The sequence below is a fragment of the Phoca vitulina genome, unplaced genomic scaffold (assembly GCF_004348235.1).
Source record: "Phoca vitulina isolate PV1807 unplaced genomic scaffold, GSC_HSeal_1.0 scaffold20, whole genome shotgun sequence".
Lineage (NCBI taxonomy): Eukaryota > Metazoa > Chordata > Mammalia > Carnivora > Phocidae > Phoca > Phoca vitulina.
This window is the reverse complement of record NW_022589723.1, coordinates 28,149,259-28,163,333: the sequence shown is the minus strand read 5'-3', so window position 1 is coordinate 28,163,333 and position 14,075 is coordinate 28,149,259. Positions and strand designations below refer to the sequence as shown.

General features: G+C 35.7%; 2 protein-coding genes across 4 annotated transcripts in view; one reads left to right on the top strand and one right to left on the bottom strand.

Annotated features, from left to right (window-relative positions):
• VPS13C (vacuolar protein sorting 13 homolog C) overlaps positions 1 to 14,075 on the top strand; it is a 175,009-nt gene that overhangs the window by 66,305 nt on the left and 94,629 nt on the right. For all 3 annotated transcript variants that reach the window (XM_032417691.1, XM_032417690.1, XM_032417692.1), the window contains 8 exons: positions 2,569 to 2,722; positions 5,910 to 5,989; positions 7,580 to 7,639; positions 8,977 to 9,136; positions 9,884 to 10,000; positions 11,083 to 11,186; positions 11,395 to 11,562; positions 12,049 to 12,353. In XM_032417691.1, coding sequence (XP_032273582.1) covers positions 2,569 to 2,722; positions 5,910 to 5,989; positions 7,580 to 7,639; positions 8,977 to 9,136; positions 9,884 to 10,000; positions 11,083 to 11,186; positions 11,395 to 11,562; positions 12,049 to 12,353 — 1,148 coding nt within the window. The remainder of the gene's footprint in view (positions 1 to 2,568; positions 2,723 to 5,909; positions 5,990 to 7,579; positions 7,640 to 8,976; positions 9,137 to 9,883; positions 10,001 to 11,082; positions 11,187 to 11,394; positions 11,563 to 12,048; positions 12,354 to 14,075) is intronic.
• Positions 4,311 to 5,436, bottom strand: LOC116640597 (heterogeneous nuclear ribonucleoprotein A3-like). The gene has a single exon (XM_032417694.1). It carries the CDS (start codon positions 5,434 to 5,436, stop codon positions 4,405 to 4,407), a length of 1,032 nt encoding a protein of 343 aa, XP_032273585.1. The 3' UTR covers positions 4,311 to 4,404.

Genomic DNA, 14,075 nt, shown 5'->3' with positions numbered 1-14,075 from the left:
GGAGCCACCCAGGTGCCCTCAGAGTAATCCTTTTATTTTTTATTTTTTTATTATGTTCAATTAGCCACTGTATAGTACATCATTAGTTCTTGATATAGCGTTCAATGATTCTTTTAAAGTAAAAGTCAGATCATGTCATTTCTCTGCTCACAACCGTCCGTTGGCCTCCATCTTGATTAGAGTAAAGGGTTAAGTCCTTCCCATGGCCTGCTAGGCCTTACATGGCATATAGGTCACCCCATGTGACTTCTTTAGATTCATCTTCAGTTCTCTCTGCATTGCTCACTCTGCTCCAGGCATATTTCATGATCCCTTCAGTAAATATTCATCAAGTGTCATCATGGAGTGCATTGTTTTAGATACTGAAGTTATAGCAGCGAGCACAAAGTTCTTGCCTTATGGAGCTTACACTTGCCTTTTGTTCTTCCTTATATATACCAAAGCACATTCTTTGTGCTTGCCGGGGTTTTTTTTGTTGTTGTTGTTGATGTTTTTTTTGCCTGGAACACTCTTTTTCTGTATGACTTGATTCTTTACTTCTATTAGATACTTGCTCAAGTGCCATCTTACTGGAAAGGCCTGACTACCCAATAAAGGGAACCTTCACTTTTCCCCACTCTTCTTAGAATATAAGCTCCATCAGGACAAGGACCTTGTCTGTCCTGGTCACTTTGATGTTCCTAGTGGCTGGCATGGCCTTGTACATGGTAGATGATGCCCAATAAATATTTTATTGAATATTGAATGAATAAACTAAAATGATAAACAATGATAATCAGAATCATCTAAGAAAAAATAGTGTTGTTTTTCTCAACTTGACTTCTTTTGCCATTTTGAGGTTTTAAATGTTGCTGTAGTGAAATATATTAAATTTTTTCTTTATATCTTAGTGTATGTTTAGAAAATTCTCGATTACAAAAATATTTACCCACAATTTAACATATTATTTTATGATTTCATTGCTTTCACTTAAATCATTGATTTATCTGAAATTTACTTTTGTATAACAACTCTGTACTGAATATCTTATACTATCTTAATTGTTTCTATTTTTCAGTTGACACTCCTAGTTTTTCTTAAGTATATATCACTGCCAACAATGTTATTTTTGCGTTTTTTCAGTATTTACATTGTTCTGGTTGTTATTGCCACCTAACAGGTTATCCCAAAACATGATAGCTCAAAACAACTGTTTTATTTTGCTCAGAGTATTATGGGTTAGGAATTGTGGAAGGGCCCAGCTTAGCAATTTTTTAAAAAGATTTTTATTTATTTATTTGAGAGCGGGAGAGAGAGAGAGTGAGCACTTGTGGGGGCCAGGAGGACAGAGGGGAGGAAGAAGCTGACTCACCGCTGAGCAGGGAGCCCGACACAGGGCTTGATCCCAGGACCCTGAGATCATGACCTGAATCAAAGGCTTAACCCACTGAGCCACCCAGGTACCTCCCAGCTTAGCAATTTTTGTGTATAGTTTTTCATTTGGTTGCAGTCAGATTTGCTGGAGCTACAGTGACCTGAAGCTTCAGAGGGCCTCAGAAGTGTCTCACTCGTGAAGCTGGCACTTAATACTGGCTGTTGGCTGGGAGCTCAGCTGGGACTGTTTGAAATGCTTACTCATGGCCTCCTGAACATGGCAGTGTCTGGGTAGTTGAACTTTTTACATGGCAACTAGCTTTCCCTCAGTATGCATTCCCAGGTGGAAGTTTTATGGGTCTTTCTTATCATTGGAAGTTATTATAGTGTTGCTTCCTCTGTAGTCCGTTGAATGAAGTAGTCACAAGCCTGTTGAAATTCAAAGATGGTAGACAAAGATCTCTATCTCTTGATGGAATATCAAAGAACTTCCATGTTTTAAAAATTGCCACATAGGGGCGCCTGGGTGGCTCAGTCGTTAAGCGTCTGCCTTCGGCTCAGGTCATGATCCCAGGGTCCTGGGATCGAGTCCCGCATCGGGCTCCCTGCTCCACAGGAAGCCTGCTTCTCCCTCTCCCACTCCCCCTGCTTGTGTTCCCTCTCTCGCTGTGTCTCTCTCTGTCAAATAAATAAAATCTTCAAAAAAAAAAACAAAACATTGCCACATAAATATTTTGTATTTGATTGACTAAATATACTGGCTGTCATATCCAGAATAAATTTAAATAATACTGTAATAGTGAATAGCCTGTCATACTTTTTACTTTAATGGGAATGCTGTTTTTTTTTAAATCAACACACATGATTTAAACATGATGATAGGTTTAAACATGATAGGGTTAAACATCTAAACATGATAGGTTTAAGAAAAACATTTTAGTAAGAATACATACATTCCTGAAGTTTCTACTAAATTAAAAAAGTAAATCAATAATTGATGTAAAATTATATCATGATTTTTATATAGATGTAGTTGTATTCTGAATAATAGAAATTAAGGTGATAATTTCCAGTCATAGTAAATAACTTTATGGTAGTAAGAAAGTATGAGCAAAGTTTCTATTATTCTCATGATGATATGTATGAAGAAAAATTTTGTTTTTAAGCATGATTCTAAAATTCATCAAGCCTTTATTGTCTGTCCTGATCTTTTAGGTGGTTTTGGAATTTACCAAACAACAGAAAGAAGAAGATACAATTCTAGTATTTAATGTTACTCATTTAGGAACAGAGGCTACGATGAGAACATTTGATATAACTATGGTATCTTATTTAAAGAAAATCAGCTTGGATTACCATGAAATTCAAGGTAATAGTCGTAAAAATAGAAATGATGGTTTATAAATATAATATCACTTTGAGTATCTGAAACACTTGTGTATATAATAATATTTATAATAAATAATAGCTAGCACCTGTTTTAAGAATTTTATAAATAATAACTCATTTAACCCTTATGACAATGTTATTATCTCCAATTTACATATGAAGAAACTAAGGCATAAATTTTATATAATTTAACCAGAGTCATACTGCTGGTTAGTGGCTAAACCATGATTAAAACCAATTAAAACCCTGGAAGTCTGGGTTTGTATTCTTAACTACTGTGATCTGCTGTCTTAGAGAGTCCATATAAATCTCCTTTATGTAGGGAATATTATTCCCATTTTACAAAGAAAGGTTAAATAAGGAGGGATTAAGTGGCTTATTCAAGACCATGCATTTTAGGAATGGCAAAACCTAGAATTTATCTCTGATCTTGTAATATTAAAGTCTTTGTTCTTTCTATTAAATAGTGTTTATATATCAGAAGCAGCACCAGGTTATAAAAACTTAGGATGGGGCATAAAATTCATTATTTTAGAAGCTCTTATGGTTTATTTCAGTGTACATCTTATGTGCTAATTAAGTATTTGAGGAATGATGTAATGGGTGAATCTACAGTAATTACTTAATATTTGCCTAATATTTTACAAATATAAAGTCCTATTTTTGTTATTTTTTAATAGTTGAAACTAAAACACATCTCAGTTTAGAAGAAAAATGTTTTATATGTTAGTCAGTTTCTATAAACACTATGTTTGGATGGAGTTTACATTACTGTCTTGAGGGGAAAATGTAAAAAATTTGCTAGCCTGTTTTTTCCTTTAGGGAAGGTTATGACCTTGACGCTGAAGTGAAAATTCTGAGATTTCTCAGGAGCAGGAGTTATAGAACTGTAAATAATAAAAGATGGATAAAGTGGTGTATAAATCACTTCTTCCACAGCTTTTTGAGGCAGTTCCTTGGTATGTTTATGTGAAGGATATAGAGGATATCTAGTAGTGTACCTGTAGTTTTTAAATTAAAAGAAATTTAGCAATTCCCCTCCCTTAGAAAATACTTTCTTTTCTAATATGCCTTCTCTCTTAGCCTAAACAAAGAAAATTATGCAAATTTCTTTAATATGAATGAAATATTCTTAGAATTTTATAGCTGAATAAGGTATTACATATTTTTCTTTTTCTTTTTTTTTTAATTCCTTAATTTTTTATTCCTGGTACCACTACCACAATTTACAGGGCAATATACCTGATGTAATAAAAAGAAAAAGACAAAGCTACAACAGATAAAAGACCTCAGGAATGTACATCTAATTGACACTACATTGCATTAATCAATAGCTGCACTTTTTGCAAACTGTGGCTATGACAGTCCTGAACAAGAAGGGTTTCCTGTTTAAGCTGCAGTAACTTTTCTGACTCTGGATCATCGTTCCTTCTGTGGCAGATTTTTACAGTTCCTCTAATGCATTTGGGACGACTGTCTCAAAGTAACCTGCAGCTTTCCTGACAACTCCTCGCTCTCCTGCTAAGAACTGTAGCCCTTTTCTTCTGAAATTTTTTTAGAACCTTCTGCTACCATATCCACCACTTCCACCACCAGATCCATAACCACCACCATAGGGACTGCCCGAGCTTCTTCCATCAAAACTGCCCCCCTTCATGGGCCCTAATTTGATTGCTGTTGTCCACTATAATTTCCAAAATCATTATAGTTCCTCCCACCACCATAGTTACCTCCAAAATTTCCTCCTTCATTGTAACCATCATATCCTCCACCACCACCTCCATATCTGCCTCCTTGGTTTCCATATCCTCGTCCACCACCACCATAGCCTCCTCTACGTCTATAACCAGGACCACCACCATAGTTGCCACCATCACCTCCAAATCCATTATATCCACCATCACCTCCTCCATAACTACCTCTGCTGCCACCACCTCCGCCACGATAGCCTTCTCTTCCACCGGAGTTTCCACCACGGCCAAAGTTACCACCACTTCCAAAGTTTCCTCCATGATCCATGAAGTTGCCAGATCCACCTCCACGACCTCTTTGTGATCCAGCAGACTGCATTTCTTGTTTAGAAAGGGCTTTTTTCACTTCACAATTATGCCCATTAATAGTGTGGTATTTCCGAACAACAATTTTATCAACTGTATCATGATCATCAAAAGTTACAAAAGCAAATCCTCTCTTTTTTCCACTCTGCCTGTCTTCTATAACTTCTATGGTTTCAATCTTGCCATACTTTTCAAAGTAGTCTCTCAAATTATATTCTTCTGTATCTTTTTTAATACCACCAACAAAAATTTTCTTCGCTCTTAGATGGGCACCAGGCTTTACAGAATCCTCTCTAGAAACAGCTCTTTTTGGTTCCACTACATGCCCATCAACCTTGTGTGGTCGGGCACACATTGCTGCATCCACTTCTTCAACACAAGAGTAAGTCACAAAACCAAAACCCCTGGAACATTTTGTTTGGGGGTCTCTCATCACCACACAATTTGTAAGTGTACCCCATTTTTCAAAATGTTCTCTTAAACTATCATCTGTAGTTTCAAAGCTCAAACCACCAATAAACAGTTTTCTCAACTGCTCTGGTTCCTTTGGATCATGGCCCTCCTCCCCCCGGCGGCGGCGGCGGTGGCCACGGCCGGAGTCAGGCTGGGGGCGACCGGGCGGCGGTTTTACCTCCATTTTGAGACCGGACTCACCTCTTCCAACTCGAGTTCAATATGGGACCCGGTATTACATATTTTTCTAGTTCAGTCTTGTTATATAGTTGAGAAAACTAAAGTTGAGTATCTCCTAGTAAGGGTAGAGATGAACTAGAATTAATTTTTCTTAATTCTTAATTAACTTGTCTTTCTACTGCCATATAAATGCACATATGTCCTTAAAAATATCTAGGGAAGTATTGATTATTTTTGAACACAGATGTAAAATCAAATGAAAATAAATATGCATGTTTTTAAGTAAGCTGGATGCTAAAGGTAAGATCAATACTTAGATTGGTTTATTTATTCACCAGTGCGTGAAAATATGTGCAGATAGTCTTTTAAAGCTTAATTAACAACATTTTTTTTAAAAAGAAAAAGACATACAGAAAATTCCAATCTTAAAAAAAGAGCAATTTATTTGAAACACTTTTTTCTTTTTCTTTAATCTAGGATCCAGAAAGAAGCCCCTTCACTTGATTAGCTCTTCTGATAAACCTGGATTAGATCTCTTAAAAGTAGAATATGTTAAGGTAAGGGCCATAAAATGTTTACATATTTATTGTATACTCTAAACTGTCCTCTGGAAGGAAAAAGATGATTAGTAGAAAAAGCAGATCAGTAAATGCTCTAGATGTTTGTCATAGGTTTTAACCACAGGGATATCCACTGTTTCTTTTTCCATTTTCATGTTACACTTTCTCTTTCACTTAAGTACAAGACTAGGACCATTAAGAAGCCACCAAGCTCCCTGTCCCCAAAGATAGAAGCTTGGGATGACGTAGAATGCACTCCTGTCTCTTGGGGCATATTCACCTGCCTATATTCGTTGTATGTGTAGGTGATATTTGGCTGAGTATCCTTCATCTAAAGGGATAAAGTCAAATTTGATTGGGTGCAGAAAAGAACTGCCAGGATTGGGAAAGGACTTAAAAAGATATCATATGAGAAATGCTGAAGGAAGTAATGGTATTTCGCTTCATTCAGATTAGTTGATTTGTTTAATCATTCAACAACTATTTATTGAATGTCTTTGTCAGGTTCTGTTAGGCACTTGGGATACAGAGATTAAAAACATTCCCTGTTTTCAAGGAAATTAAGGACTTGTAGGAAGATAGACAAGTAGATAAAAATTAAAATATAATGTGGTTGATTCTCTCACAAAGAAGAGTATAAAGTTTTATTGCATTAAAGAGGCAGAGATGGGGAGCCTGGGTGGCTCAGTTGGTTAAGCATCTGTCTTCGGCTCAGGTCATGATCTCGGGATCCTAGGATTGACCCCCGCATCTGGCTCCCTGCTCGGCGGGGAGTCTGCTTCTCCCTCACCCTCTGCTCCCCCTGCTCATGCTCTCTCTCTCTCTCTCTCAAATAAATATAATCTTTTTTTAAAGATTATATTTATTTATTCATGAGAGACAGAGAGAGAGGCAGAGGGAGAAATAGGCTCCCAAGGAGCAGGGAGCCCAATGTGAGACTCAATCCCAGGACCCTGGGATCATGACCTGAGCCAAAGGCACACACTTAACCATCTGAACCACCCAGGCGCCCTCAAATAAATATAATCTTAAAAAAAAAAAGAGGCAGAGAAACTGGCCTTGCCAGAAGGCTTCTCATAAGAGGTAAAACTGAATTTACTGTGGATGTTCCCAAGAGACAGAACTTGAACCAATAGATAATTATGATGGGAGATAGATTTTTGACTTAGTATGAAGACCTAATTAAATCAAATTTCTCTAAAGATTAAATTTGTAAGAAAATGAGATTTCTTTCACTGGAGTGAACCTAAAATAGACTTCCCAAAGATATAAAGGGATTCAGGGATTGGGTGATGGATGGGCTAGATGACCTTTAAGCCTTCCAGCCTTCAGAGTTTATAATTCTGGTCTCTAGCTGTAGTTTCCACCTGCATGATCTTCCATATTTGAAGAGGAGAACAAATTTGCACGACTGTAATAAATAAATAATTTGGCTATAAATTTAAAATAATGACAGTAAAATTAATTATATAATATACATAAAATTACAGTTCTGAATAATATAAAAAATAAGCTAAAGATCATAGTAAGTGATTTATTTACTTTGGTCTTAAATCTTTCTTTAGAACTTTTGTTCTTTTTTTTTAGGCTGATAAGAATGGACCTAGTTTTCAAACCACATTTGAAAAAACTGAACAAACACTTAAGGTAAGAAATTTAGTTTAAAGAATATATCTTATTTGAAAATAACTTACTGTGGAAGGCTCCAGTATCCTTTGAGGAGTAATGACTGGGTAATTTGATGAAATTATCAAGAACCAATAAAAGTTATAAATTAATCTCATAGATACCTGCCATGCTCTATATTTATCATTTAGTATCGTAGAGCTGGTGTTTTAACCTACTGTGGCACATCCTAATTATTTCTTATAAAGGGAATGCTATAGATGACAGAACTTTGATTTACAAAGAAACAACAGGATTTTAAACAAATCATACTATATACTGCTGTTTAATGCAGGGCTGAGAAAGTGAAATACAAGGAGAGATGTTGAGTACTTCTGGAGCCACATTAAGGTAGTCACATGGAGGAAGACGAAACAAAAAGTAGTTGTGGGTTACATTAAAAAGATAATCAGAGATAGGAATTTTAGGTTACACTTTTGAGAGATGGGAGAATCTGTTGAATATTGTGAACCCTCCTTTTTATAGTTTTTTATATCCACTTAGTGCTCTGAGGCAATAAAGGAAATTCTTTTTTTTTCTTAAGATTTTATTTATTTATTTGAGAGAGAGAGAGAATGAGAGAGAGCATGAGAGGAGAGAGGGTCAGAGGGAGAAGCAGACTCCCCGCTGAGCAGGGAGCCCAAAAGGAAATTCTTCTATATAAGCAAAGATTTTTTTTAAAAACTTTCATTTGCTATTAGAAAACCACATATTCCTGAAAGCAATTTTTGTTGGTGTCTTAGCTTTCTTGAGTCACTGTTTTAAAAAATGTAACTTATTTTTCTAAAAGATATATTATCTATCTATCTATTTAAATGATAAGACTATTATGGTTTTAGACAATCACTTAGTAACTGAGAATTCACTTATAATTGTACTTTTTATATTTAAATCTCATGAATATCACATTTGAAATTATTTCTTGACCTAGTATTAACACATGGTGATTTGGGAGTTTCATGATCTAACTTACATGTTTTATGTAATCATAATAAAGAGTCCGTTGAAGATCCAAAAACATGATGGATATCGGGATGGTCATGACAAGCAGATTATAGGCTCCATGTTAATTCTGCTTGGGAAATGGAATAATTAGGTTACTTTGATATTCATAGGAACTCTCAATGTGTGTAAGTGTGATTTACTCTCTATATATTTCCTGTTTAAGGAGTCTAGGTTATGAGTCTTGATCTCCTCTCCCTTCCTTCCAAGCTGTGGAAGCAGTGATGTAAGCCTAGCTAGAAGCCTTTCAGGTCCATCGTGGAGATTATGGGTATGACTGGCCTGAAAAACAGATTTTCTTTTTTAAAAATTTCTAGGTGGCTTTTTCATCTTTAAATCTGTTGCTGCAAACACAAGCTCTTCTGTCTTCTATTAATTACCTGACAACCATAATTCCATCCAATGACCAAAGAAGTGATTCCAAAGAAGTGCAAATTTCAGATGAGAAGCAACAAAAAAATTCAGCTCTGCAGAAAGGTATGAAAAACACTTCATTTCTTGTTAACAAGCATGTTAGAATCTAGAGGAAAACAATGAATCTTAGAGATCATTTAGTTCAGTCTTTTGTGTGCCATTTTCCCCACTTCTGTCCTTTTCTTCAAACAAAATCATATGTGGGTAACTGCTATATAAGGCAAAGGTAACTAATACTGTTGCTTTAAAAAAAAATACCTGTTTTTGTTCTTTGGTGGTGGTGGGGAATGCTTTAGGTGGATAATAGGGAAGAAAACCTCTATTTACATTGAGTTCTTCCTCCCTTATCTGTGGCTCCTGAAGAGGCCCCACAGAGGGTTGGTCTTCCCTTCCATTTTACAAATAAGGAAATAAGACCCAGAGACATGAGGATAGCAGTGCAGGGATAGCATCTAGTTGGACAAGAGCCCAGATTTCGGATCAGGAAGAATTCAGTTTAAATCCTGCCTCTGCTACTTAAATTAAGTGACCGTAGGCACATTATTTAACTTCTCTGAGTTTCAGTGTCCTTCTGTTATTTATTTTGTGTTTTTTTTCTTGCTTTTAAATTATAAAAGTAGTATCTCAATATGAAAAATGCAAACTGTACAGAATATATAAAGCAAAAAAAAATATTTGAAATCTTTAAGAACTTGAGAATTTTATAATTTTTTAAAACAGAACTGTGGATCACTTAATCTAAGGAAGAAACCTTAATAGAGTTTGAATTACTAGAATCCCATGTGATAGAATGCTTTGTTTTATTTTTAGTGATTGTATCCTCTAAAGATAGGGACATTATTGACTTCAGGCTGTTTGCCAAATTGAATGCTTTCTGTGTCACTGTTTGCGATGAGAAGAACGATATTGCTGAAATCAAGATTCAAGGTAAAAGTTTTCACACTGTTAGAAATTGTTTAAAAGATAGCTTTTTTTTTTTTTAAAGGTTTTATTTATTTGACAGAGAGAGACACAGCGAGAGAGGGAACACAAGCAGGGGGAGTGGGAGAGGGAGAAGCAGGCTTCCCGCGGAGCAGGGAGCCCGATGCGGGGCTCGATCCCAGGACCCCGGGATCATGACCTGAGCCGAAGGCAGACGCTTAACGACTGAGCCACACAGGCGCCCCTAAAAGATAGCTTTTTAAAAAATGTTAAAAATATATAAATGGAGGGCTCTGAGCTGTGAAAACAATAATTTTTTTCATGACATAATTGAACTGCATGTTTTCTTTGCTCTTTGGGCTGTAGCTGCTGGTCAGAATCTGACCATCAAATTGAAGCACACATATTAGTATTTTGAATCTTTCTGAGAGTTGTCTTGGAGGTGAAAAGAGATACTAACGTCCATGTGGGGATGCTGTTGATTAGCTGGGATAGATGTCAATCCAGAATTCAGGTTAAGGTCTATGAATATGCTTTCTATTGGTACAAAAGCAAAACAACCTTATAATGAAGAGGAGAGCCTATGAGCCCATTACGTTCTTTTAGGCCAAAGCTGCTAAGACTAATCTGATTCTGTCTTTACCAGCTCATTGTGATCCGATAAATGTAAAGAATATACTTAATGAAATTCTTGAATAACTAAAAGCCCCCAAAATTACGTGTTTTTTTGTTGTTGTTCTTTCCAAGCTGGCAGTGTATCCGTAGTGAATTTGATTCATGAAACTTAGAGCTTCTGTGTAAATGACTGGATATAAGATATAAGGGTTTCCTGAAACCCCATGGTAATCCATTTGTACTAGGTGTAGTTTTTTCAGAAGGTTGAAAATTCAGGTAATTGACTTATAATGAATTTATAGGTTTCATTGTTTATAACACTAAAAATATATAATATTGCCGCTTATTTATCAGTTGGGAGTTCAAATATAGCTAAATTTTCACCCCCAAATAAAATTACACAATGTAAAGAAATACCTTGATCTTATTATGGTAGGTCTTTAGAAATTGTAATAATATAATTTTTTTTTCAGGTCTTGATTCTTCTCTTTCTCTTCAGTCAAGAAAACAGTCACTATTTGCCAGATTGGAAAATATTATTGTCACAGATGTTGATCCTAAGACAGTCCATAAAAAAGTAGGTGTAGTAAATAGATAGCTAATATGTTTTGATAATTGAATGTGAGATTTTATTTTTAAATATACTTTAAGAAATATTAATGAAATATGTCTTGATACACAAATCTTTGTTTCAATAATGATTAAAAATATAAGCCCCTTTTAAATGAGCGTTTATTTTGTCATTATCCTCTTGGAAAGAGTACATTCAAATCTCTGCTTTTCAGGCTGTCTCAATAATGGGAAATGAAGTTTTTCATTTTACCTTGGATTTGTATCCAGATGCTACTGAGGGAGAGTCCTATACTGACATGTCCAAAGTGGATGGTGTGGTATCACTGAGTGTTGGCTGTATTCAGATTGTCTATCTTCATAAATTCCTCATGTCACTTCTGGTAAAATCTCTATTTATATATTGATTTTTCAACTTAGAAATACTTAAGTAAGTCTGGTAGTTATGATTGCAGATCTTACAAACTTTGGATTTTAGGACGTGCATTGTTTTGATTATAGATGGTATTTATGTATTAATGTAGAGGTCAAAACCTCATTTTAACAGCTGAAATCTGAGTCATTTAATGATTTTTGTCTAGAACTGGAATTATTTTTTTGCCAGAACATAGTGCAACCAAATTTTCAAGTAAAGAAATACTGAAAATGCTTTTTTCCCCCTTCTGTTCCTCAGCCAAATACCCTTAGCCCTTATCAGGTAGCTCATAAATACAGATGGATGATCGGTGATTCCTTCCTAATTTTTGATAAATAAGACTCAATTGAAAGTTATGTACAGGAAAAAAATAGTGCATAGATAAAAAAGAAGATTGCATTATTAATGATGTGCTTGTCATCTGTTTATCTTCTTTTATACTTTGTGTCTACAGAACTTCCTGAACAATTTCCAGACAGCCAAAGAAGCTCTAAGTGCTGCCACTGCGCAGGCTGCAGAAAAGGCTGCCAGGAGTGTGAAAGATCTTGCCCAGAGGAGTTTTCGTGTTTCTCTCAGTATTGATCTGAAAGCACCAGTTATAGTCATCCCACAGTCTTCCATTTCCACGAATGCAGTAGTGGTCGATCTTGGGCTAATCAGAGTTCAAAATCAGTTTAGTCTGGTGTCTGGGGAAGACCATTTAAACCCTCCAGTAATTGATAGAATGGATGTGCAGCTAACAAAGCTCAAGCTCTCTAGGTATACTCTCTTTCAATAATTATGGATTTAAGTATTATTTAATGTTTTCCATGAAATTTTGTGTACATTGAAATTTATACCCACAGTGCTTCTGTGGCACAGAATATTTACTTATTAATTCATTTTTTGAAAAGATTTTATTTATTAGAGAGAGAGAGATAGCAAGAGAAACATGAGCAGGGGTAGGGTGGGGAGAGGGAGAAGCAGGCTCCTTGCTCAGCAGGGAGCTCAAGGACGACATGGGGCTTGATCCCAGGACCCCAAGAACATGACCTGAGCCGAAGGCAGATACTTAACCGACTGGCCACCCAGGCACCCCTGAATAGTTTTTTTTTTTTAAATCAACTTTTTATTTTGAGAAATTTCAAACTTAACAGAAAAATTCCAAAAATTTTACCATGGACACACTTACAATCCTTCACCTAGGTTCACCAGTTGTTTACATTTGCTTTAACTCTAAGTGTATGCATATTATTATCATTTGGAACATCTTTTTAAGTTAATTTTTCCAGGTGAGATGAAATTGACTTATTATCTTAGTTTCAGGTGTATAACATGATTCGATATTTGTATATATTGTGGAACAATCACCACCATAAGTCTAGTTAACATTCATCACTACACATAATTACAGTTCTTTTTCTTGTGATGATCTTTTAAGATCTACTCTCTTAGAAACTTTTAAAAATACAATACAGTATTATTAGCTAGTCACCTTGCTGTACATTACATCCCCAGGACTTAATTTATTTTATAACTGGAAGTTAAAACATTTTTTGCTGAACCTTTTGAGTATAGACATCTTAACCCTTTGCTCTAAATGCTTTAGCATGTGTCTCCTAAGAACAAGAGCATACATCCTCTTATATAACCATAATGCAATTTCAAATTCTGGAAATTTAACACTGATCCAACAATAATATCTAATATGCAGTCAATATTCAAATTTTACCAGTTGTCCCAGTAGTGTCCATTACAGTAATGTTCCCCTTGATCCAGGATCACGTACGGCATTTAATTGTATCCCATACTACTGAGGGAGATTTCTATACTGATAGGTACTTGCTCTGGAATAGTTCTTCAGCCTTTCTTAGTCTTCCATGATGATGACAGTTTTGAAGAGTACAGTCTAGTTATTTCATGGAATGTCTCTCAGTTTGGTTTTGTCTGAGTGATTCCTCATGATTTAATTGAGCTTGTATATTTTTGTAAGTATCTGTGTAAATAATGATGTATCTGTAGAACTCCCACCAGGTGAACATGAAAGTCTCTATATCATACATTTTAAAATCATTTTCTACCCCATCCAAGGAGATTTAATTATCCTGAATAAAAAAGGAAAATTATGGGGCGCCTGGGTGGCTCAGTCGTTAAGCGTCTGCCTTCGGCTCAGGTCATGGTCCCAGGGTCCTGGGATCGCGTCCCACATTGGGCTCCCTGCTCGGTGGGAAGCCTGCTTCTCCCTCTCCCACTCTCCCTGCTTGTGTTCCCTCTCTCGCTGTGTCTCTCTCTGTCAAATAAATAAAATCTTTAAAAAAAAAAAAGGAAAATTATAAGGCAAGTTCAGAAAATAGTTCTGGAGAAGAGCTTTATCAAACTCTTTAGAAAATGCTAACTGTTCATCTTGCCATTTTTAAAAAATCTCTGTATAAATGCATATATCAGTCCTTGTACAGCTGTATTTGATGATTCCCCCCATATATTCAACAATATGAATTTCTT